This window comes from Rhinolophus hipposideros (genome assembly GCF_964194185.1).
Source record: "Rhinolophus hipposideros genome assembly, chromosome: 24".
NCBI classification, from domain to species: domain Eukaryota; kingdom Metazoa; phylum Chordata; class Mammalia; order Chiroptera; family Rhinolophidae; genus Rhinolophus; species Rhinolophus hipposideros.
In genome coordinates, this window is record NC_138070.1 from 19,287,830 (window position 1) to 19,312,530 (window position 24,701).

Genomic DNA, 24,701 nt, shown 5'->3' on the forward strand with positions numbered 1-24,701 from the left:
GATCACCCAAAAGGTCATATTTCAACACTGTCACCAACTGGCTGTGTGACTTTGAGCCACTCCCTTCCCTCTGAGTGCAATTTCTTTACCTCCTAATTAAACCTGCCCGTGACCCAGCAGCCCCATCTCTTGAGGTCCATCTGAGAAAAACACTCACATTTGTGCAAAGGGACGTGTACAGGTTTTCCACACTGAAGTGTTTATAATAACGAGAAATTGGAAACAACCTAAATGTCCATCCGTAGTGGGCTGGTTAAATAAACGTTGGCCCCTGTATGTTGTGAAATACTATGCAACCATTAAAAAGGACAAGACAGAGTAAAATATCCTCATGGACAGATCTCTGAGTCATAAATATTGTCTAATGAAAAGAGTGAGTTGCAGAATACTTACAATATATTAAATCATGTATTCTAGGCATTTCTATTTTATTGTATTGTTTATATTTTGTATATATTATGTGTCACAACATTTAATATATATGTATTTATATATAAATATATATTTTTTTGATATATATTTCTGAGTGTATACATGAGAATGCATTGAGAAAAGTCAGCAGGAGCCATACAAACTGGTGACAATAGTTACTTTGTGTGGCTTAGGAGGCTTCACTGTTATCAGTAGGAAGGTTTGGATTTTTTACAATGAGAATATATTCAGTTGTTCTTTGTATAATTAAACTTTAAAAAAATAACATAACAATAGAGCTTTTCACCATTGCCAGCCACTCTTTAATCCTCAGACCTATAATTCAAATGGTTCATGGAGCAGATGGGACCAGCTCCGTCCAGCTGAGAAAGTAGGGCTGCCAGGAAGGGAGCGTTTAAATCAACCACATAGAGTCAACCCTGCCCCCAGAACATTCCATAGCCTTACAACTACACTAGAGTAGAACTTTTTTAATGACTTGGAGAAATGTTCCTGAAATTACAGTATCAGTGAAAAAAACCCCACAGTATATACAGTATATGCACTCAACCATGTTAAAAAAATTTTATAGGTAAAGTTATCTCATGGTGGTGGTGGGATTACGGATGATTTGTATAACTCGTTTTGTGTGTTTCTTTTTCTACAGTTTCCAATTTTTCCATGATAACCATATTATAATCAGAAAAACACCCAGTGGATGTTATAAACAAATGGGAATTGTGTCCTACTTAGCAGTCCCTGGAGGCAGGCAGGCAATCCAGTCCTGTAAACAATAACAAACACAGCCATTTTAAAATGGAGTTGGAGCTGCCATCCCAGAGGAACTGCCTTGTACATCTTATGCCTCAAATCTTTGGAATGTTAAAACAGGGCATTGTGCCCCAAAAATTGTTTGCAAGGGTAATAAGGAAGTAGTTATTATGACTACTGGAATGATGACTACAGGGCTGAAAATTAAAAACATTGTTTACAATCAGGAAACACTATGTTAGCTTTTCTGCACCCTTAGAAATGTCTTCCTTCTATTGATGTAATTGTTTTCCTCTCCTTCTCATAAATACCTCTTGCCTTTGTTTCCTAATCAGAACACTGTTTGGGTTTCTGCCTGAATCAGTGCATCCTGAAGAGCCATTCTTATTGATCTCAGTAAATGCTTGTTGCCTCTCATTTTGAAAGGTCTTGTTATTTTTGGGTTAGCAGTCTTTTGCCCAAGGCCAGCCCAGCTGCTAGGGCCATTTCTCGGTTCTGGGAGCCAACATTGTCTCTCTTGGCTCACTCCACTGTGACCTGCTTTAGCAGCACTTCCGCTAAGTGCCCTTGGCTGGTGAGAACTGAGTGGTTTCACTTGGTTCCCAGGGCCCCAGGACTGGTCCTCTCATTGCCTTCATTTGGGCTTTATGACAACCTTGAAAGGTAGGACGGGGAGAGAGTCTAGTTCCCCATAAACAGACAAGGAAACTGAAGCCCAACAGTAAGAAGTAACCTGCCCCAGGTTCCATCCAGCTAGTAAGAGGCATAGATAGGATTAGACCCAGGTCTTTTGGGGCTCAGTCAGGATTCTCTTCTGATTTGGTGGCAGTTGAAAGGGCATTCTAGGTGGCGGGAACCACCCAAGCTGGGAGAGTGTCATAACTTATAAAAACTACACACCACGCTTAGGGGCAAGGCTCCCGCACAGGTTTGCAAAGGCTTCTCGTCACATACTAAATATTCTGGGCTATGTCTGTACACTCAGGGAAGTGAATTCCTGTGTAGTCTGAAATAGTTAGGGTAGGTGTGACAATCAACACGGTTTCCTAGTGGTTTCTTCACAGCAACTGAAAACAATTCCAGCCTGTCCTTGTCAGAATGAAGACTGAGTGTGGGAATTCCAGCCACATTCTCAGGGCTGCAGAGAAAGGGTTTTCCTGTCTGCATTCAGATTCCTGGAATTCCAACATTTATCTCAAGAGCAAAGCTCATCCCTATCCTCATTCCCAAACTCTTTCTTTGGGAAGATGTTAAACAATTGGCCTCTAAAGTCCGACTGACCTAGCTTTGCCACTTGCTGACTGAGTGACTTTTGTCATGGCATAACCTCTCTGAGCCACAGTTTCCTCTAGTGCAAAATGGTACCTACCTCATTGGGTTACTGTGGGGGGAAAAAAAAGACAATGATAAACAAATATTGCTTTACCCAGTGCCTGGCACAGAATATGTGCTCAAAAGATGGAAGCAAGCAGCCACTTCCAAGATGGCCCTCAATGATCCTTATCTCCTGGTCTTCATGTCCTTGTGCATTCCCCTCCCACACTGAGCAGGGCTGACCTGTGTAGCCAATAGGATATTGCAAAATGATGCAGTATGAATTCAAGGCTTGGTCATAAAAACATTGCCACTTCCTCCTTGTTCTCTTGGATCATTTACTTTGGGGAAACCAGCTGCCATATTGTAAGGACATGCAGTCCTCTGGAGAGGTCCCTATGACAAGGAGCTGAGACCTCCTGCCAACAGTCAGCACAGACTTGCCAGATACATAAGACATCTTGGGAGCTGAGCCTCCAGCCCAGTCAAATCTTCAAATGACTGCAATCCTGGGTGGCATCTTGACTACGGTATAACCTTATGAGAGGCCCTGAGCCAGAAGCATCCATCTAAACCACTCCATAATTTTTGACCACAGAAACTGGGAGATAATAACTGTTAAAGCTTGTTTTTAACAGCAATGTTTTGGAGTAATTAACTACACAGCAAGAGATACCCACTGTGCTCTTTTTGCCTTTAACCTTCATCCCACTTCACCTCCTATCCTTACCTTGGAGCCAGCATAGGGAGGAAGTAGTCATCGGAGCTAGGCAGGACAGATAGCAAATCCTGGATGTTCTCCTGGAAATAAGAACGGAGCAGGGAGAGACCTGGTCAAAGGGGCTCCAGAGTGCCCTGATGCCATCCGAGGATTGGCCAACCACCCTCAGGCCTACAGATCTCACCTGCCTTTAGGAAAAGGGATGTCTGAGTAGAGAAGGCCCACCAGTGCTGGGAGAGCCAAGCCCTGGGTCGAGTCATAGCAGTTCCCTTTCTCCCTCTGGGAAATGGGACAATAATGAGTCAGCTGTCCAAAGCTTCAGGAAGGATTAAATATGGATTAAATATGGGAGGAGGGGTTTCTTTGCAGGACCTTGATCTCCATCATCAGGAAGCCTCCAGGCCAATTCAAGTGGGAGGGTAAGCTACATGGAGTCTGAGTCTCAGCGAGGTTGAACAATTTGCCCAGTGTCACACAGCCAGCAAATGGCATAGTTGGGGGCAAATCGTACACCTGGTCCAGAGCCCATCATCTAGGCCTGAGTGAAGGGTGGCTTGACGCAGCCTGGGAGACGACCCTCCACAGACAGGTCCCAGGATTTGGTTAGGGCAGTGCCGCAGGCCCCTGGCCCACGCTGGAGGGTCTGAGGGCTGAGGGTGCCACTGTTGCATGAATGTCACTGACTGTGGGCCAAAGCCAGCCTCCAATACTGATGAATCTGGTAGGAGAAAGAGCATTGAACAAGGAGTCAGCAGTCCCAGTGTGGCTTTGCCAGAGACACTTCCGCTGCTCTGGGTCTCAGTCTCCTCAGCCTCCAGATCGGGGCTTGAAGGACTGGCTCTGGGCCACCCACCCCAAACAAACTGGTAGTCTTTTTTTGGGGGGACATGAGGGAGCATTTGGCTCTGGGCTAAGCATTAAGTCAATCCTGACATGATACTGCTATTATATCCATTCCCCAGCTGAGTAAACTGAGGCTTGAATTGATGGTGTGATGTGCTGAGCCAAAATCTCAACCCAATTTTTTTTTTTTAGATTTTTTTTTTTTAATTGGGGAAGGGGAACAGGACTTTATTAGGGAACAGTGTGTACTTCCAGGACTCTTTTCCAAGTCAAGATGTTGTTCTTTCAATCTTTGTTGTGGAGGGTGCCGTTCAGCTTCAAGTTGTTGTCCTTTCTGTCTTAGTTGTGGAGGGCGCAGCTCAGCTCCAGGTCCAGTTGCCATTGCTAGTTGAAGGGGGCGCTGCCCACCATCTCTTCCAGGATTCGAGGAATCGAACTGGCAACCTTGTGGTTGAGAGGATGCTGGCCCATGTGGGAATCGAACCAGCAGCCTTCAGAGTTAGGAGCATGGAGCTCCAACCGCCTGAGCCACCGGACCGGCCCTCAACCCAATTTTGACCCCAGATGTCTCATCAGAGGGCTTATTCCTGACCTGTGTGGAATATGCAGAACCCTCCATGGCCCAGTTACTCCCTCCTTGCTCTTGGAAGTGTGTGAACCTACCCAGAGCCCATACTTATCGTGTACAACCATGAGGGAAAGACCCAAAGAACCCACTGAGGAACCCCTCGCTGGCCAGAGGGGAAACTCATGCCTGTGCCTGCCTCCCCTGGGGTCCTCACTAAGGACTTGCCAGCCTCCCCTACTGGGCCAGCCCTCACCTGCCTTGTCCGATATGATAGCCACTAATGCTTGAAATGTGACCAGTCCAAGTTGAGATCAGCTGCGAGTATGTAGTACACACAGGACTCCAAAAACTTAGCACAAAAAAACCTCAATAATAATTTTTATATTGATTACATGTTGAAGTGATAATTTGGCTCTACAGGGTTAAATAAGTTCTATTATTAAAATTGATTTCACTTGTTTCTTTTTAGTTTTTTAATGTGGCTACTGGAAAATTGGAAATGACATATGTGGCTTATATTTATGACTCAGTTTATATTTTTATTGGATACAGCTTGTGTAGCCTTTGGCCACCAAGACCCTCAAAATTGGGAAGAGACCCAGAACTGCAGATTTCAGAGGGACCACAGGGGCGTTGGGTGCTGCATCTCCTGGGGCAGAAGGAGAAACTGAGGCCAGTGCAGGGCTCTCTTCCCTGACTCACCTGGGCCAGTGTCTTCTCCTGCAATGGACTCAGGTCACCCACTTGTTCACTCATGTTGCCACGGTGATGGGGCTCTCTGCTCCTGGTTCAAGCCCAGTTCTGCCACTTCCTCCAGACCTTCTACATTTGCCCAGCTGGCAGCCCTGCCAATTCCTACCCCTGCCCAGAAGCCCTGCCCCTTCCTGCCAGGCCTCTAGAACCTACCTCCAAGGGCCCTTTCCTCGCTAGGTGCCCAAGGCACTGGCCTGTGGACTGAAGGCCCTTGGTTCAAAACCTCACTTGTAACATGGGGACAGTGATGCTTGCCCCACAGCATTAATGTATATTGAAAGTGACACAATCTGTGTCACATACACACACACACACGAGATACACAGGCTGCTCTCTATCCTGTGTTTCTGTCCCCCACCCTCTACTCCTGTAGTCCCATCAGATGCCCCCTTGAGCCAGCGCAGGCCAACTCTCACTCCCAACAGAGGCCTGGAACCCACTATCATCGTGTCCCTGAACCCACTGTCCTCGTGTCCCCACGCGTCCCAATGTGTCCCAGACTCCATCTACCACCTGGTATATCTGGAGTAACTGCTCATGATTGTTCATAGCTGTTAGGGCACAGGGCTGCAGGGGTGAGGAGAGACTTCCCAGGCCCAGGCCCAGCAGGTGGATGTGCAACCCTGAGCTGGGCCACACCTGGCCTGTGGGGGAGGGGGAGGGGTGGCTGGGCAGTCCTGGCTACCGTCCGCTCCCCCTGACCCAACCCCTGGACAAGCAGAAAGTCATGACCTAAGACGAGGACACGCGAGACCATGCTGTGTGCGTGCGGCCTGGCACACAGTAGGTACTTGTCGTCATCTGTTTCCCCCGGGAGCAGACCCTGAGACCGGAGTTGATTCCCAAGGTGATCCCAGGGAACATAAGTTGGGGAGTGGGAAAGTTAGGCAGAGGACGGGAGGCAGCTGTGCAGGGAAGGTAGTCAAAGAAGTAAGGAAGAGCTCAATCCCACGGGAACAAATGGGAGACCGTGTGGGACACCTCAGAGTCCCCTCCTAAGGCTGAGGGAGCTAAGGGTTTTATACACCAGCTCCACACTGTCCGGGGACTGTCCCCTCTGCTGGCACTTCCGGCCTGCTGTGCACGTGGCTCAGGAGGCTGAAGAAAGGCCGTGGGCAGAGAATGGCGGATGCAGCACTGGGAAGTGGTGAGGTTGACAGAACAGGGGCTGGGCCCCGGCGACTTCAGCTCTAACAGGGGACCATGTGTTTGGCTTTGTGCCCAGTTCTAGGCCAAAGGCTTCACATGCTCTGTGAGCCTCAGACCGTTCCTTTTCATCTGACAGAGCCTGGAAGAGGGAAGCAGAGTGCTTGAGGCCATGCCGCAGCTGGGTAACAATCAGGACTGTCTAACCTTAGCACTTATTCAGGATACTGTATCCCACAAGCACGCACCTGGGTGGCCTGATTGAGCCTCCTGACATCTCCCCTTGGCCTTGTCTGGGGGTAACTGGAGCTCATCTGCCTCTCCTGCAGAATGGGACTCCCTGGCACCCACAGACCTACAGGTTAGAGCTTTAGCCCAAAGGGCAATGCAGGCCACCCTCCCCTGCTCCTTCCCTGGCCAGACCCTTATCCTCTCCCCCTGGTTCCCCACCCCAGCACCTCTTATCCATCTTCTTGAAGCCCGCCTGTGGGTTCATCTCTGCCCTGCTCCAAAGCCTCCTTTGGTGCCTGTCATCCTCAGGAGAAACTACTACCCCTTAGGCTGGAGTGCAAGGCCCTTTGGGGTCCATCCTGAGCTGACTTCTCCTGTTCTCTTTCCTTATTCCAGGCCCCTTACCTCTCCACCAATCCCTGTCCAGCTTTTTCTTATGCTGTTCCCTCTCCCTGGAATGCCCTTCCTTGTGACACCCTGCAGCCCAATCCCTGCCTCCATCAAGCCTATTTCAAATGCCTCCTCTTCTGCAAGGAAGGTCTCTTCTGATTGGTTTAATTTGCTGAAAAGTGGATCTCTCCTCCCTGAAATCCTGCACCCCACTGTTATCTTCTATCTGCCCACAGATTGTGAGCACCTCGCAGGTCCACCCTTAGGCTACTTGAGAGACTGGTTCATCTTTGCACATCCCCACCCAACACCCACCGTGGCATGGTATATGCTCAATAAGAGCTTGTCAAAGGTGAGTTGGCAAGGGAAGCTGAAAAGGGCCACCTCTCCCTTTTTAACTAACCCTATCATTCTCTAGTGCCCCAGGGTGTTCCCAGCCTGCCCAGGGCTTGCCCACTCTCCAGTGCAAGCATTACCCAGGCTCCCTGCCTCTACCCACTCTGTCAAAATTTACCTGACCTGTGTTATGTGGGTTTTCACTCAGTGAACTCATTTTTGCACTTGTGTGCATTGGCTAACATGTTACCCTTCCCAGGGATATGAGGCCATGTCAGTTATAGTAAATATGTTCTGGAAGGCCCTCAAGAGTGGAAATATCTCCCTCTCGTCCTTCTGCCCTATTTTCACCCTCCCTTTTCTCTCCTTTCTCCCTTCCTCCTTTCCGTTCTTCCTTCTTATTTGTCTTTCAATATTTACGAAGAACTGAATGTGTGCCAGGCACTGGACTGGGTACTGCAGGCCAATTGTGTCAATAAGACCCAGTCCCCATCCTGGAGGAGCCCACTGTCTGGAGCTCGCAGACAAGGAAGTCCGCAGGTCTGGCTCTGGGTGAGCAAACTAAGATGGGGGAGCCCGGAGGCCCTAAACTAGACTGGGAGCTGGGGTGCCAGGGAAGGCTGCCCAGAGGAGGCATCAGAGCTTGCTTTGAAACGTATAGCAATATTAGACCTGCAAAGGGAAGGGGGACTTATGGAAGGAAAGCAGCATGTGCAAAGCCACAGAGGTTTTCAGCTGCAGGGCTCATCCCCAAGGGCAAGGGAGAAGGATGGCCTCTGGCATCAGGGGAAGGGTGGCTTGTAGGGGTGAGCCTGGGGGAGGGAGGAGAAGCGGGAGTCCAGGTGAGGGGCAGACACCTGACCCAAGGCAGGCGCAGGGCTTGGCGAGTGTGTTAGTGTCCAGGGGCTGCTATAACAAAGTACCAGAAACTGGGTGGCGTAAAACAGTGGATATTTATTCTTTCACAGTTCTGGAGGCTAGACGTCTGAAATCAAGATGTCAGCAGCCATGTTCCTGCTGAAAGTTTGGGTAGAATTTTTCCTTGGGTCTTCCAGCTTCTGGAGGTGGCCATGGATCATTGGCATTTTTTGGCTTGCAGTTACATCACACAGATCTCTGCCCGTATTCACATGGCATCGTCCCTGTGTGTTTGTCTTTACATGTCATTTCCCCTTCTGATAAAAACACCAGCCATATTGGATTAGGGCCACCCTAATGATCTTGATTACATGTACAGAGACCCTATTTCCAAATAAGGTCAGTTATAAGGAACTTGTGGGGGTAGGGGTAGCATACCAACATATCTATTTAGGGGATACAGTTCAACTCATAACAGAGGAACAGGTGGTTCCACTGAATTTTTCGCACCCATGACCCTGGTTTTGGCTTTCACATGTCAGGCCTACAGATGACTGGTCCCCGTGGGTGTCCCCAGCCCCGACCTGCACAAAATGTCAGGACTGGCCAAGACCAAACTTGGCACCGGGTGCCCCCTGCTGTCCAGGTGTAGCAAGAGCAGTCTGGCTCCTGCAAGACACAAATAGCAGAGACCCTTGGAGACCTCATGTTTTTTAGCCATGGAAGAGCCCCCAGTCCTGAGGCTGAGGTGGCCAACTAGAATGGTATTGAAAGTTTAGAGGCCATGAGTATTGCTTTGGCATCTGACTGACCTGGGTTTTCATTTTACCCCTATGGCTGCCTGGCTGGGTGACTCTGGGGTGGTTGTTCAGGCTCTCTGTGTTTCAGCCACCTTCTGAGGGAAAAAAGGGGATAGTGCATGTTCCAACATGGCTCAGGGCTGGGCACAGAATGGTTGCTCAGTACACGGCAACTACTTACTATAAAAATATTCATTACGTTAACAAAAGAGTTAATAACTACAGTGCTCTTAAAACAAACGAGGCAGATGATAAATGCTAATGAAGTAATTTATATTCTTGGCATCTACGATCTGTCAGATTTGTTCTCCTTGGATCCCTAAGGGCCTAGAAGTGCCAGTATTAATAATAATGAATAATGTCATTATATGTATATTAAAAAAGAAAAAAGCTCATAAATACAGAGAACAGATTGGTGGTTGCCGGAGGTGGAGGGTGGAGGGTGGGAGAAATGGGTAAACTGTTTATTTTTTTTAGTTTAAGTTTATTTTAAAAAACAATATATAATAATATTATTATTGACATTTCTAGGCCCTTAGGGGGATCCAAGGAGATATAATTATGGTGTTCCACAAACCCAGGCTGTTATCATATTGCACTAAGTCACATCTTTGATTAATAAAAGAGAAGGAAAATTATCTCATGGATTTGGGGTCACTAACATTTTTCCTGAGAATAGTCTTAGCTATTGTCAGTATTTACTTTTTATTTATTTATTTATTTATTTATTTATTTATTTATTTATTTATTTATTTATTTATTTATCCTTAGGTCTCTCCTCATGAACTAAATCAAGACTTCAAGGGTGTGCTTATTTCTTACTGCAAAGAAGATTATGAGGGTGCAGGCAATGATTCTAGGGGGTTAATGGGGTCAAACCTCTCCTAGGCTGACCCACCGTCCTGGTTGCTTGGGACCAAGGAGTTTCCTGGGAATGTGGGAACTTTCAGTGCTAAAACTGGGCCCGTCCCAGGAAACTGAGACACTTGGTCACCCTAACCCCTTTATATCCTGCTTGGACCAGAAGCTCACTTCCAGGAGGAAGACTGACTCAAGCCCAGGGAGAGAGGTTAAGAGCTGACTGATCAGACTTTGAATTCTGGCTCTGGCACTAATTAGCTGTGTGACCTTGGGTAGGTCACTTAACCTCTCTGACCTTTGAGCTATAAAGCTGGGAGGCTGCAGATATTCCAATAAGTTGTGCAAGCACTTGGCTTGGAGCCTGGCACAAACAAGTCCCCAAAGGGGTCATTTGGCTGTGGTTTCTGCCTTTCATGTCTGGTCGCTGGCTCCTGGTTAGAGACCCAAGAGTCCCAGAAAGGACCCCTGTTCCCCTGGGGAGGCTGAGGAAGGAAGGTTGGTTAGAGCAGATGCATTCCCACCGTGGTTGGTCATACCTGACTTGCCTTGGTTGTTTGGCCGCCATCTTCCTCTCTGGACATGAGCTCCAGGAGAGCCCTGGGCCAACTTGCTAATTGCTATACACTTAGGGCCAGCTTAGGGCTGGGGTGCACAGAGATATCTGATGAATACCAAATATTTTTGAATTAATATATGAAATCGCAGAGTGTAAGGGGAAAACCAGGGCCTAGGTAGAGTTGGAGCACAAGGATTGGTCGGTGGGGGAGAAGGGGTGAATAGGCACTAGAGATGGAAGGGGTTCAGGGTCCCAGGGAGATGGTTTAGTTTTGGGTTTGATACATGCCCTTGGGCAAGTTCTTTGCCTTCTCAGAATATCAGTTCCCACATCTGCAAAATGGGACAGTTACTGTGCCTGCCTCAAAGGGTTATTGTGAGATTAGAGATTGTACAAAGAACCCTTAGCCTGGGCCCTAGACCTGCTGCTCAATGCCCACAGAGTGCTTCCCACCTCCCTGTCACACACACACATGCACACATATATCACACACACACACACACATGCACACACACACACGATCTTCCAGGTCCTGGTAACTTGTTGGAGTCCTTCAACCACACAGGGCTTCAGCATTTTGGCGCACACCAAATCCTTGCCACACCACGGGTATCTGTCTCACAGATATACTCACATAGGCACCATCGTGCTTTCTTGGGGTCCCCAGTCCCCACCACTCATCACCCACCAGGACCCTGCCAATCACCACCACTGAGGCTGGTTAACAAAAACACAACATCAAATGCCTTTACTTCTCAGGTCTTCCCTGTAAGGGAAGGCATGAACTAGAACATTCTTTTTTGGGAAGGAAGAGGATTTAAATTTTTAAAATTTTAAATTTTTAATCAAATACTGATCTCAGGCCTTCCCTGTGTGCCATGGGCCCAGTGCTGGCTGGCTGCGTCCCCACAGCAGCCCCACCTTACCCCAGGGACCGGGGTGGCACCAGGAGGGGCATGGGGGAGACCAGCAGGTCCCTGCCAGGCCCAGCAAGCAGGCAGGGTGGGGCCGCTGGACTGGCAGGATGTCACCACTGCAGAAAGTCCCGAATGAGCTTCCAGAGCTTGGTGACCCACAGGTTGACGCCAAGGTCCAGCAGGTACTGGATCTCGGGTGTGAGCATGCGACGACAGAGCTGTGCGTGCCTCTGCCCAATGCTCTTCTTGAGGTTGTAGCCCAGGATGGACTTGGCGCCCAGGGGCTGCCAGGGCTGCATGGCCGAGTCCTGGATGGCAGCGGCGTCCACGGCGTGGCCCCCATCGATGCAGATACGCCGCATGTGCTCATTAGCACGTCGCAGAGCGGCCACCTCACGGGCCATGCGCTCCCGCCCGAACGCCTCCACCTTGCGCCAGAAGCTGGCGTTGAAGTGGCGGTAGAGGCGGGCATCCAGCACGTTCCAGGCGGTGGCACGCTGGTACAGCTCGCCGGACAGGCGGGGCACGGCCGAGGCACGGCGGGCATTGAGCTTGAAGTAGAGCACGTCCTCCAGCTCCCAGCACAGCAGGTCTTTGAGCAGCACCAGTGACTCGTCAAAGTACTCCTGCAGGAGCACCAGGTGGAAGCGGCGCTCCACCTCCAGGATGTGCTCCTGCACCAGCGGGCTGCTGGGGTCCAGGCCGCTGTCGTAGCCCAGGTCGAAGAAGAGCAGGTTGCGGAGGTAGTGGGCATTGTAGCCGTTGGGGTCATAGTAGCGGTCAGGGTCCTGCAGGAACTCGGCCAGCTTGTCGTGGCTGGAGAGCTTCCACGTGAAGGGCACCACTGAGCCGAAATAGTGGAAGGAGGACTCAAAAAGGCGAGCAGGGTCACGGAGCACGGTGATGAAGGTGGCGTTGGGTGGCACCAGGCCCCGCACCTCGTCGTAGTGGAAGCGCATATGGTTGCAGATGATGTTAAAACAGGCCCCCGGATGGTAGTCCTGCACCAGGCTGCGGGCGAAGAAGGCTGGGTAGTCGAAGTCGTTGCGGCCATTGGGGAAGGCGAACTTGAGCCCATGCTTCTGGCCGAAGCGGAACAGGATGTTGAGCAGCGTGCTACTGGCCGTCTTGTGTGTCTTCATGAATACGATATCGCGCCGAGGCTGGCACCCTTCCACCGAGCCGTTAGCCGGGGTTGCTCTCTCTGGCTCACCCGGGGCTGGGGAGCAGGGCGCTGCACCCTCTGGGGTCCTGCTGGGGACAGAGTGGTAGGGACAGCTTCAGGGGCTGCTGGGGACACCAGGTGTCAGAGTCCCAAGCCCTGGTGTCTAGAGAACAGGGTTGTTGGGGATAGTGGTGGCAGGGGAGACCGGATGGGAGCCAGATGGAATGCCTGGGCCTATGGTTTGGCCTCTCTGGCCTTATGTTCCTCATCTATGAAAAGGGGGAAATAACAGATCCTATTTGAGGTGTTGGTGTGAGTTCAAAGTGAAATGTGCATGCTGGTTCTTGTCTCATTCATTGTCACTGAGTCCTTGCAGATTTATTATGAATTAGCATTAGGTTGAACCACATGAAATTTTGTAGGTCAAAAATGGTCAATTATCAGTAATTTCCTTTAGTTCAACTTGATACCACCAATGAAGCCCACGGGCTATTCCAGGCATAAGCTAAGCAGCCCCATGGGAGGTGGGATAGCCTCATGGCTAAGAGCCAGGCTTGGAGGCAGACAGAACCCAGTTTAAATTGAAGTCTTGTGCCAGCTGAATGCTCCTGGACAAGTCACCCCCACACCCCCACCTCCCAGCCCCGTTGGAGCCTCAGATGATGGTAATTCAAGCCCTGTACACAGATGGTGTTATCTGATTCTCATGCTACATAAGGCAGGCTCCATTATTATGCCCACTTCACAGATGAGGACACTGAGGCCCAGGGTTACACAGTGAGTTCTGCTCTCAGTGGAATTTCTACTCAGCACAGCATGGTACAGGGTGCAGGGTGCCCCCTCACCTGCACCCCACCTCTTAGCTGCCCAGAAGGGCCACTCACATGGAAGCCAGGCCAGCATGCAGTGGGGGGACGGCATATGAGTACAGCAGCAGCAGGAAGGTGGTGAAGAGTGCTCCCAGCACCAGCCCCTTGGCCATCGACTCCCAGCGCTTCTTTTGTGGCAGCGGCATCTCAGACACCTGTAGGGGGCACAGAGCAGGGCATCAGGAGGCTGGCTCCAGGGACCCCTCACTACTTCCCCAGGCCTGATTGAGTTAAGGGGCAGCCTTTGACATTGGGCCTTGCCTTCACCAGGTCTGTGGCCCCCTAGCAAGGTTCAGACAAGGACAGAGACAAATACATGGAGAGACACAGCAAAAGGGGTGCAGACAGAGATGGTGGGTGAAACCAATGCAGACAGAGGTTGGGGAGTGGGGCAGCAAGTAGGTTCTATTGCCTGGTTCAGTTTTAATTTTTTAAGCTGAGTGGTGGTATGGGTACATGGGTGTTCATTAGTTTACTGTTCATACCTTTTTGGGCTTCATAATGAAATCGTTTTCTAAGAAGGAAAAGAAGACCCTCTCCCATTGCCCCATTCCCTCAGGCGTAGCGCCAGGGCTATCTACAGAGAGGGGCCATGAATCCCTCACCTTTCAGAAACCCCAGACCTACCCATACCCTGTGCCACCCTTCTCAGCTGCTCAGTGATGGGCCAACGTTCCTCATCTCTTCCCTGGGGTCCTGGGTCTGTAGGGAAGGCAGCTGGAGAAACTGAGTCTCAGAGTGAGGAAGGAGAGGACTCAGTCTGCCAAGTCTCTGCCCACACACCCATCTCCTCTACGGTTGCCAGCAGGGAGGGTTGCCCAGGTAAATCTGAATTTCAGATAAACATCAAACAAATTTTTTAAAGTATAAGTATGACCCAAATGTTGCATGGGATATACTTATACTAAAAATTATTCAATGTTTATCTAAAAGTAAAATTTAACTGGGTGTCCTGGTTTTTTATATTTTTTAATTTTTTTTATTTTTAGTTTTGGGGGGGTTGGCATGAGCTGTAACAGAGCAGTTAATGCTGAGGGATGAGGTTCAGGAAAGAGCTGGGGCTCAGTAGCCTTCCCACCTCCCCTTAGCTGTAAGGCCAAGGCACAAAACTTTCCACTCCTGTTCCAGTGCATTCAGCACAGGACCCTGGGCCCAAGGCCACAAGAGGTCATGCGTGCTGCCTTGTGAGCCTGGCACCTGGTGAATGTTTGATGAATGAACCCCCATGACCACGCACATGGCACATCACCACAATTCCTGGGGCCAGAGGGCAAACAGCCCACCTGGAGGAGGACACCACATACTTCACCCTGGAAAAGTTACTCGAGACACCCACAAGCCCTTCCCAGAGAAAGGGTACTCCACGCCCACCCCATCAGCCACAACAGACAGAGTCCTCTGCTCATCATCTAGAAATTTCTCCTCACAGGAAAGGACATGAAGAGGCAATTTGCAGAGGAAGAAAAATATACAAAAGGAAATTTGGCCTCCCTCATGATGATACATCCCTGTTCACTCAAGTGGGCAAAATGGATAGGGTCGGGGGTGGATGGGAGCGTGAGTTTCAGAGGGCGGTTCTATCAAAGGAGAAAGCTACAAACTCTCTGAATTCCAACTATTTTATGGAAATACTTGGGCAAAGTCACACTAGCAAGGGTGTTCATGGCAGTTTGGTCAGAAATACAAAAAAAAATGAGAAACAACCTCAGTGTCCACCAGTGGGAAACTGTTACACAAACCAAGGCCCATTCCCAGGAGTCATCTGCACCCCCCCCCCAAAAAAAAAGAGGCAGAGCTATGTGGATAGGCTAAAAAAACACACCATGATCTATTAATGTGGAAAAAAAGAGAAAGTTCTAGATCAGTACACCCCAAAATCCATATATGCATATAAGTAAATATATATGTAGGCCCAGAAACAACTGGAGGGCTGTATTTAAAATTTTAACAGTGGTATCCTCTGCACAGCTGGGGGAGGGGTATATAAGGAAACATTTTTCTATGTTATGTATTTCGACAATGGTTGCATTTTTTAAAGGAGTATGCATGACGTTTTTAATCAGAAAAAGTCAGTAAAATATATTTAATGTATTTAAATAATAGATCATAAAGTTTGTGAGGTGGGGTAAGCCAATTAGCCATGGTCTGGTCATGGAGGGGCCCCAGGAAGGGGAGGTGCTGACCTCAGTCTCTGAAAGACCCAGTTCTATGTTTCAAACACAGAAACCATTTGGAGCCTCAGTTTTCATCTGTAAAATGGTGGGGGGGGGGGTATCCCCGCTCACTAGCTCTTCCTTTGATGGGGCAGGCAAAGTGATTAGCACATAGTTATCGCTCAGAGTTAGCTGTTCCCCTCCTGAGGCCCCAGGAACCTGCTCTGGGCCTGTCTTTGTCACCCTCAGGGTGGGCCCCCCTGAACAAGGAGTGGCCACTGGGCCTCCCCACCAAGAATAAACCTGCCCCATGCTTCAAGTGCCCCCCATCAGCCTCCTGTTCCCTGAGGGCCCAGAGGAAAACAGGGCAGAGCCCTGGGTAGAGCGAGAGCCACAGATTCAGGCCCAAACTCTGAGTGGAACCCCAGGCCTCAGTTTCTCTGACTTTAAAACGAAGAGGAGTTAGGATTCCCACCTTCAGAAAATCCCCTGGGCCCACCCCTCCCCTAGCAGCCCCACTCACCCGGACGCTTTCCAGAACTCTGGGAGGCTGATAGCAGGGGTTCTGAGGTGACGGCCAGCCAGCAGGGGGCAGGCTAGCCTCCCAGAACCATCAATCAGGCTCTGTCTGACCCCGCCCAGGACAGCCCCCCAACCACCATCAGTGCTTCACTCACTCATTCATTCATTTTCCCACTTGGGCTTCCTCAAACAGTGCTGGACCCTACCAAGTGTCGGGTCCTGGGCCATCCCACCTTCTTTCTTTCTTTATTTATTTAATAATTTTTTTTTTAATTGGGGAAGGGGAACAGGAATTTATTGGGGAACAGTGTGTACTTCCAGGACTTTTTTTTCCCAAGTCAAGTTGTTGTCCTTTCAGTTTTTTAGTTGTGGAGGGCACAGCCCAGCTCCAGGTCCAGTTGCTGTTGCTAGTTGCAGGGGGCACTGCCCACCATCCCTTGCGGGACTCGAGGAGTTGAACTGGCAACCTTGTGGTTGAGAGCCCACTGGGCCATGTGGGAATCGAACCAGCAGCCTTCGGCATTAGAAGCATGGAGAGCTCTAACCTCCTGAGCCACCGGGCCGGTCCCCACCTTCTGGGATCACTTTTTAGCCCCCAGTATGAGCCAAGTGCTAAGCAGGGGCTTCTACAGAGCATTTCACTGACTCCGCCCAGCTATCCCAGAGGGCAGACTCACTGTAACCGGCATTTTGCAGACAGGGAAACTGAGGCTCCAGGAGGTAACTTGCCCAAGGTCATTCAGCAGGACAGGGTTCAGAGCTGGAATTTGAACCCAGGTCTGTCAGCTTCCAATGTGCAGCTTCCACCGTTCTCCATGGCAGCGCCTACCTGGAGTGTCCCAGGTCCAGACCCAAACCGAAGAAAAGGAGGGTGTGTGCAGCCGGAAGTTTTATCACAGGAGGTGGAGGTATGTCCCAGCAGCGCAGTGTGGTCTGCCCTCTGTGGGCTGGGCAGGGCAGCCAGGATGAAGGGTGGGGAAGCAGAGGGGACCCTGGTGGCTGGTCCTTCCTGTCTCGGCAGCCTGAGGCATGCAAGACTGGTGGTTCCCTTCCTGCCTGGCCTTTTTGAACTTGGGTATATGGCTCACCCTCTGCGCGCCTCAGTTTCCTGTGCACAATGGATACACAATAGCAAAATCAGGGCAGACAGCACCCTTAGTGATCATAGGCAGAGCCCCTGGGTAAACTGAGGCAGAAAAAGAAGCTGGCGGGCAGCCAGGAGCTCAACTGGGGGGAAAATAGTTATGAGGTTGTGAGATTTGAATGAGAGAATGCATTCACAGGTGGAGATCAATACATATTAATAATTATTATCACTATTGACCAGGGCCCAGTCCCAGTTCATGGGACTGGGCGTGTGAGAGGAGGGATCCCTTCCATGCCCAGCTACAGGCAAGCCTGATGGTGATTCAGCTCTGAGCTCTTTGAGCCTGGCACCTGGTGAATGTTTGATGCATGAACCCCAATGACCCTCAGGGCAGAATGTGGTGAGGGCTGACAACATATGTGAGAGCTACACACGTCAGTTCTACACGGGAGAGTCACAGTTCTGCACCAGGGTCCTGGGTTTGAATCCCAGCTCTGCTGCTTCCTTGCTGTGTGCCCTAGGTAAGTCTGTGCCCTTCTCTGGCCCTCAATTTCTCCTCCAAAATGGTGATACCAACTCTCCCTCCATGACAGAGTGGTATACAGATCCTCTGTGTCCCACAAGGAAAGTGACGGGCACAAAGGTGGCACAGAGCAGACACTGAGAATTGTTATCATCATCGTTATTATTACCCTCCCAGGGTCCCAGTCGTGGCCCGTTTGAGGTGTGTGTGCCCACTGGCCCACGATGGAGGTTCGCACGCAGCTAATAGCACTAGGTCTAAGGTCATGGGATACTGAGGACAATCTCAGCATGGCCCTCAGCCTCACAGCCTCCAGTCTGGAATATAGCACAGCATGAAGTCTGAGGCTCAGAGAGGGCAGGGCCATCCTCAAAGTCACACAGCACAGCAGCAGCAGACTGGACGAGAACCTGGGTCTCCTTCTTCCTCTGCCTACAGAGGTGAGTGACAGTTTCAGGCACTCAGGGCAGATGGTCCCCCTTCCCTAGCCCACCCCATCTATTCCTGCCCTCCTGGGTTACCCCAGCCACAATGCCCTCCATTTGTGCCAACGTCTGGCTCCAGGCCAGGCCCAGCAATCCTCCAGTTTGGCTGAACCAGCACCCTTCACGGAATGAAGGAGAAACAGGACTCATCCTCCACAACGTGCACACAGGGAAACCAAGCCCAGGATGGTAAACCTTCTGGTCTGGAGCAGGCAGGCCTCAGTCTCGAGGTGTCCTGCTCCCCCAGGGACCCCTGTACATTGATGGAGGAAGAGACACTCACCTTGGGCCGCAGCTGGCTGCCCCTTTCCTCTCCCTGCCTGAGCCACGTATGACTCCCAGGCTGCCTCTCCGGTCACTGGGAAACAGGAACGCTCCAATGACACCCAGCAGTATGGTGGCTGGCTCCCTCACGCTCCAGCGGGTGTGAATATTCATGAGTTCCCTCCCTGGGGACAGCAGGTGGCATGTCTCTGTATCCTGCAGGTGCTGCCCTGGCCTTCTGCCCTCTGGGTGGTCCCTGACCCTCCCTGGACCTCAGTAGCCGGGCAGCTCCTTCATCCAAGAGCTCAACAAGGTCCTGGGTGCCCTTGGACCAAGGACACAAGCAGCCGCAGAGCCCTGCAGAGAGCCTGGGACAGGCTTGAAGGCCGGAGGGACAGAGGCAGGTGGGGTGGGGAGGCTAATGGCTCTTGAAACACATCTCATTTAACACTGCCCTGTATGAAGCACCACCATCAGTCCACTCCCCAGGTGAAGAAACCAAGAAGGCTCAGAGAGACGAACTTACCTGTCTAAGGTCACACAGCAGAGGGCAGAGAGGCAAAAGTCCAAATGTGGACTTGCCACACTCCAGAGCTTAAAGATGCTAAGACATGGACCAGAGCCCAAGGTGTGTCTAAAAATCTGGGGGAGCTCAGAGGGCGAGCAACTCCGCCCAGGCCTCTTGGAGGGAAGCACCTGACCAGGGCTAGGAGGAGGTGTCAGATGAGATTTCGCCTAAGCTCCAAGTCCGTCATCAAATAGGTGCAATACGTAATCCTGCCTCCACCCCTGTATGAGGGATGGCGGCGGAGGTCACCCTGGACTAGCCTTGAGGGATTTAGGCCAAATCAGAGGTGCTGATTCTTCCCAAGGTCTCCAGGAAGAGGCAGTTCTAGGAGGGCTGGCCCCTCAGGCTCAGTAAGGTGCTGGAATCTCTCAGTCCCCACTCTCTCCTCCTTGCCCATGGACAGACTGTGCTCAGAAAAGCTCCCTGCATCCTTCCTTCAGCACTGATGCTCACAGCCCCTACCAATGGCCCAGACATGGGGCTCTAAGTAGGTGTCACCAGCAACTAATAATAATCATTGTGACAGTCATTTATCCCACACTGAGCACTTTCATAGATTGAGCTGCTACCAGCCCCTCCCAGGGAGCAGCAGGCATTTGACACTTTGCTGAGTACTCTTTCCCCCAAAGCCCCGTCTAGCCTGGGAGTAGCTCCCTCGGTACCCATGAAATACCAGAGCTCACACGGCCGCAGGAGAGGCCCAGAGTCCCCATCTGAGTGCTGGATCAGGTCCAGGAGCGGGGGAGAGTTATTTTATCGTTTCCAGGCTGAGAGAGCTTACAGATGACTGTGATGAATCTGGGCAGAAAGGGCATCAAATAGCCAGGATAGTGGTTTATAAGCATGGATTCTGGACCAAACAGAGTCCAGTGCATGCTCAGGACTTCCCATGCATCACTCACCCCCTCATAATCCTCTTGGGGAGCCCCAGTTATCACCCCTACTTTATAGAGGAGGGAGCTGAAGCTTAAGGAGGGGAAGTGACAAAGCCCAGTGTCACACAGGGCTAAGAACCTCATCCACATGAGAGTGGAGCTCAGGTTCTAGAACAAAAGGTGAGCTCATGGGTGGGGTTAAGAAGAGCCATGTGAAGCAAAGCTTTCCAGAGTAGGGAGCACTGATGACAGTGCCCCAGCCCTGCCAAAGGGGTGACCTGAGAGCAGAGCTGGGAGCTAGGGAGGCTATGGTAGGGTCTCTTCCAGAGATATCAGTGACATCAGCTCTAGCTGGTTCTCCTCCCAATGAAAAAAAATTTTTTTTTCAATTTATTGGGGTGACATTTGTGAGTAAAATTACATAGATTTCAAGTGTACAATTCTGTATTACATCATCTATAAATCCCATTGTGTGTTCACCACCCAGAGTCAGTTCTCCTTCCATCACCATATATTTGAGGGGAAAAAAATTTTAATTATAAAAACAGTCCATGCTTGGGGCAGCCGGGTAGCTCAGTTGGTTAGAGCGTGATGCTCGTAACACCAGGGTTGCCGGTTCGATCCCCGCATGGGCCACTGTGAGCTGCGCCCTCCACAACCAGATTGAAACAACTACTTGACTTGGAGCTGATGGGTCCTGGAAAAACACACTTAAAAAAAAACAAAAACAAAAAAAACCAACAACAAAAAAAACAGTCCATGCTCATAAAAAAATTTAGACAATTACAGAAAAATATAAAGAAGACAATGAAAAGAGCTCCATCCCCAGAAGTCACCACCCTTTAAGCTTTAGCATGAGCCTCTTCACATTTTTTCTATCGATATATGCATACAGATGGTGTGAGGGCTCTCTTTGGGGAAGCATATTTTGTTTTTAACTTGCTTTTTTTTCACATATGAATAGATTGTGGACATTGTTTTGTGACACGATGAATTTTAAATTGACGTAGTCACAAGTATTTACTGAGCACCTGCACCTATATTTCCCAGGATCCAGACCCAAGTTCCCTAGCCCTCAGATTTCACATCTGAGGAAACTGAGGCACAGATAGGGAAGGACTCACTTAAGTTCCTATGGCAAGTCAGGGCACCACTGGAACTAAGTGTGGGGTGCCCAAGCCATACCTCATCTCTGCCCTGGAACTGGCAAGAGGCAAAGAAGGCATTCTCTGGGACCCCACTTCCTCCCAACCATCACTTCTCACCTGGTGATTCCACTGGCTCCCAGCCCACTGATTCCCATGGGCACCTCTGCTCTGTCCTGCCTTCCCTGTCTGGAGTAGGATAGGGCTCCTAACCAGGGCTTGTCCATATTCCTCACTCATCAAAGCAAGAAGTTCTTCAAGATCCTGTTGCCATGCCTGGAATTCCACCATCTGTACATCATTCTCCCCGTTAATCATTGCCTCTTTCTCCAGGGTGGTACACTTAGTCCCTTAGACCCCAGAGAGAGGGAGGGACCGTAGGGGACACTCCTCCCTCGTTGGGTGACACGAGGGCATCAGACCCACGCTCTCAAACACTGACCCATGCCCATCGGACAAGGGGATGCCTAGGAAGCAAACAGGCTTCTTTGTCCACAGGGCGCTTCCTTCAGGCAGGATTCTGCCTGAGGGAGAAGCAGGGAATAAAGCCGCCTGAGGTGGCAGCTGGGAACAGAGCTCTGTTGTTTCTGATCTCAGGGTAGCAAACTGCTCACCCCCCAAGTGTCAGGCAGAGCTGGGAGCTAAGGAGGCTAGGGGGGTGGGGTCCTGACCTGGGGGTTTGGGACTGCCCAGGCAGATCCAAGAGGCTAAGGCCCCAGAGGGGCATAGAGGTCTTGAACAGGGCTGGGGTCCTGAGATGCAGACCAGGACAAACATCCTGTGGTTTGCAGCCACCTTTGAACTATGTGACCTTGGGAAAGTCCCTGAATCTCCTTGAGCCTCAGTTTCCCCCTCAGGATAATGAGAATAGTAGCAATGCCTCCTTCGCAGGGCGAGGTGCAGTGCAGCTGCATAGGGACTGCTCTGGCCCAGGCCTGCCCTGGCCCTTATGCTCTCTGGGGCCTCAGGTCACCCCCTTGGTAAAGGAAGAGGTTGGATTCTCCCAACTGGACTGTCCTTATGAGGATTGCCATGGCACCTGTCACCTCGGCAACCCAGGTGATCAGGTGTCAGGCCTGCCACCCTCCCTCCCTCCCTCCCACTGGTGTGGGTTACTGCAGCCAGATGTGTGCCCATCACTCTCCTGCTTCCCCATTGGGAAGGGACCACAGTCTTGCCCTGTGCTGTCACCAAAGTGCTGGCGTGGTACTGAGGGGGGCAGGCCACGCTGGTCCGCCTTCCTGGGCACTGGTCCAGGTAGCAGGGGAACTGCTGAAGTTCCTAGGGGACCCCTACTGGGTACCAGGGTTTGTCCGATTCCCACAAGCCTCTCCTCGGTGGTCTTGCCCCTCTGTGGTCTTGCCCCTCTGTGGTACAGGACATGGCCTTCCCCAAGCAGAGGGTGCCCATCCCTTACCCGGCCCCTAGCCCCTGCTCTGACAGCCCCCCTTCCGGGGAGGGTTGGTGGGAAAAGGGTAGATTCCTGCCCCTCCTCCCCCAGGGTGCTGGCTGCTGGGTCCAACATTAATCATTAATGGACTTCCAGCTCAGCCCCACCCATCCCGTCTAGGGACTGAGTAAACCCTGGAAATGGGGACCCTAGGAAAGAAACCAAGGGCAAGGTGAGCACCAACCTGCACCCTCCCTAGCCTCAGCCTGCCCGCTGAGACTATCCATCCGCTGTCCGCGGGACCCTGACGCTGTAGTGTAGTAAGCACTCCCGTACCACTCAGGTCCGAGAGTCTGTCTGACTCGCGCGATCCCAATTTGGAGGTTAGGGTAGTTCAGGTCGGGACCCAAGGGGGTAGACTGAGGCAGGGTGCCAGCTGGTGATGGGTGCTGGGCCCCTAAGACGTACCTGGTCCCCTTCCTCCTCGGCCTTTGCGTCCTGGCTCGGCCCGGGCCGCGCCGCCCGGGCGCTTACTAGGCGGCGGGGCGTACCCGCCGGAGCCCCCCGCTCCACCGGGCCTGGACCATGCTCCCGCCCCGCCCCCGCCGCCGCGCCGGCTCGGGCCAGGTGCGGCCGCCAGCCTCGCCCAGCCCCCGGAGCCGCGGCCAATGGGCTCCCGGTACTCCCGGCCCCTCCCAGCCCCTCCGCGCGCGCCCGGGACGCACAGAAGCCGCATTCAGCGTGTCCGGGGCTGCGCTGCGCCCCCGCCGGCGGCCCAACAAGGCGCGTTTGTCTCCGACGCGCCAACGGGGCCATTGTCCCGCCGCCGGACCCTGAGGCTCAGTCGAGCTCCCAGCCCCGGAGGGGATTCGAGGGTGCCTGAAAACGGGGTGGCGTGGTGGCAGTGAGGGCAGTCCAGCTCTGGGGAAAAAGGAGGTGGCGAGGCTAGTTGGTTTTTATTGGGGGTTCTGTATCCCCTAGAGGATCCAACGGAAAGTGTGGTCGCTGCTCCCGTGAGTGCAATCGAAGGACACGTTTTTGGCTTCTGAAATACGGATGGGGTGGGGATGGGGTGCCAGTTTCCCTGGGAAGTTCCAGCCAGGGACCCATCTCCAACTGGTCAGCCACATGGAGATCTCAGCTGACCCCATCTCTCCAAGGCACCAATCAGGGCTAGCACAGCAGCATCAGGATGCAGGTGCCCCATCCCGGATCCACCCTTTTCCATTCCAGGGCTTCCCTCCTTCACCCCAGGGGACTAATGCCTGCCTGGAGTTGGGAATGCTCAGCTGTGGGCAGTGCAAAAGTAGCTGGCTGCACAGTGGGGCATGGGTCACGTCGGAGCCCAACTGCCCCCGCCATAACTGGGCGACTCTGGAATGGGGAAAATTCCACATCAGCGTGACTGCCAGATATTTCCTTGTCTGATGGACCCGCTCTCCAGCCTTACCTTGGCACCCCTGCCACAGCCCTGGGATGCGCATGCGTGCACCCAGGCAGGCCTGTTACCACCCAGGGCAGCAGGCTTTGGCTCCGGAGGCACTGCCCCACCGCCAAGAACATACGAGTAGAATGCAGCCCTTTCCTACACCCAGTGACGACCAGCGAGACGGGCCTGGGTTCTCTGCTCCCTCAGCCAGAGCCGGCCCAAGCTCTTGCCTTCCTCCTACAAAGGCTGGGCCTGTAGCCACTGACCAGAAAACTTCTAGAGCCTGGGCATGGTGAAAGCCAGAGGACCAAGGCCTCCCGGTGCCTCGCTTTGGGGAAGGAGGAGCCAGCTCCAAACCCACTTCCTCACTGGGCCCCTGCTCCCAACAGCACTCAGCCCATTGGGGGACCCTGGAGGAGGGGATTCAGAAACTCTCTGCCTACCCTGGGAGGGGTTGTGACCATTGTGAGCCAAGGATTCTGACCCTGGCTCTGCCATGAGGCACTGCCAGTCCCAGGCAAGGGCTTGTTCCCCCTGGACCTCAGCAAGGGCACTGCCAGGATCAGGTGGGACACTGTAGGCGGCCTACCCAGCAAGGGTAACAAGTCAGGCTGTGGCAACATTCACACTGGGGGTTCCTGGGAGATAAAGCTCAGTACCCTCAACTCAGGCCCCACAGATTTTTCAGGCACTTGCTCTTATCTTCTTGTGCTGACTCAAGCAGGAAGTGATGACAATCAGTTGGTGTTT

At 51.7% G+C, this 24,701-nt stretch overlaps 1 protein-coding gene across 6 annotated transcripts; it reads right to left on the minus strand.

The window, feature by feature from the left end:
• Positions 1 to 9,905: 9,905 nt before the first annotated feature.
• On the minus strand, positions 9,906 to 23,126 carry GAL3ST1 (galactose-3-O-sulfotransferase 1). Of its 6 annotated transcripts, none has more exons than XM_081037515.1 (4): positions 22,991 to 23,126; positions 18,564 to 18,729; positions 13,526 to 13,665; positions 9,906 to 12,727 (listed from the first exon to the last, which is right to left on the minus strand). In XM_081037515.1, exons 3-4 carry the CDS (start codon positions 13,654 to 13,656, stop codon positions 11,587 to 11,589), a joined length of 1,272 nt encoding a protein of 423 aa, XP_080893641.1. In that variant the 5' UTR covers positions 13,657 to 13,665; positions 18,564 to 18,729; positions 22,991 to 23,126; the 3' UTR covers positions 9,906 to 11,586. The 6 variants fall into 6 exon arrangements, with proteins under 6 accessions (XP_080893641.1, XP_080893640.1, XP_080893638.1 ...); XM_081037514.1 differs by having other exon boundaries at positions 9,912 to 12,730; positions 18,564 to 18,638; positions 22,991 to 23,125; XM_081037512.1 differs by lacking the exon at positions 18,564 to 18,729 and having other exon boundaries at positions 9,912 to 12,730; positions 22,991 to 23,120.
• Between the last annotated feature and the right edge of the window lie 1,575 nt (positions 23,127 to 24,701).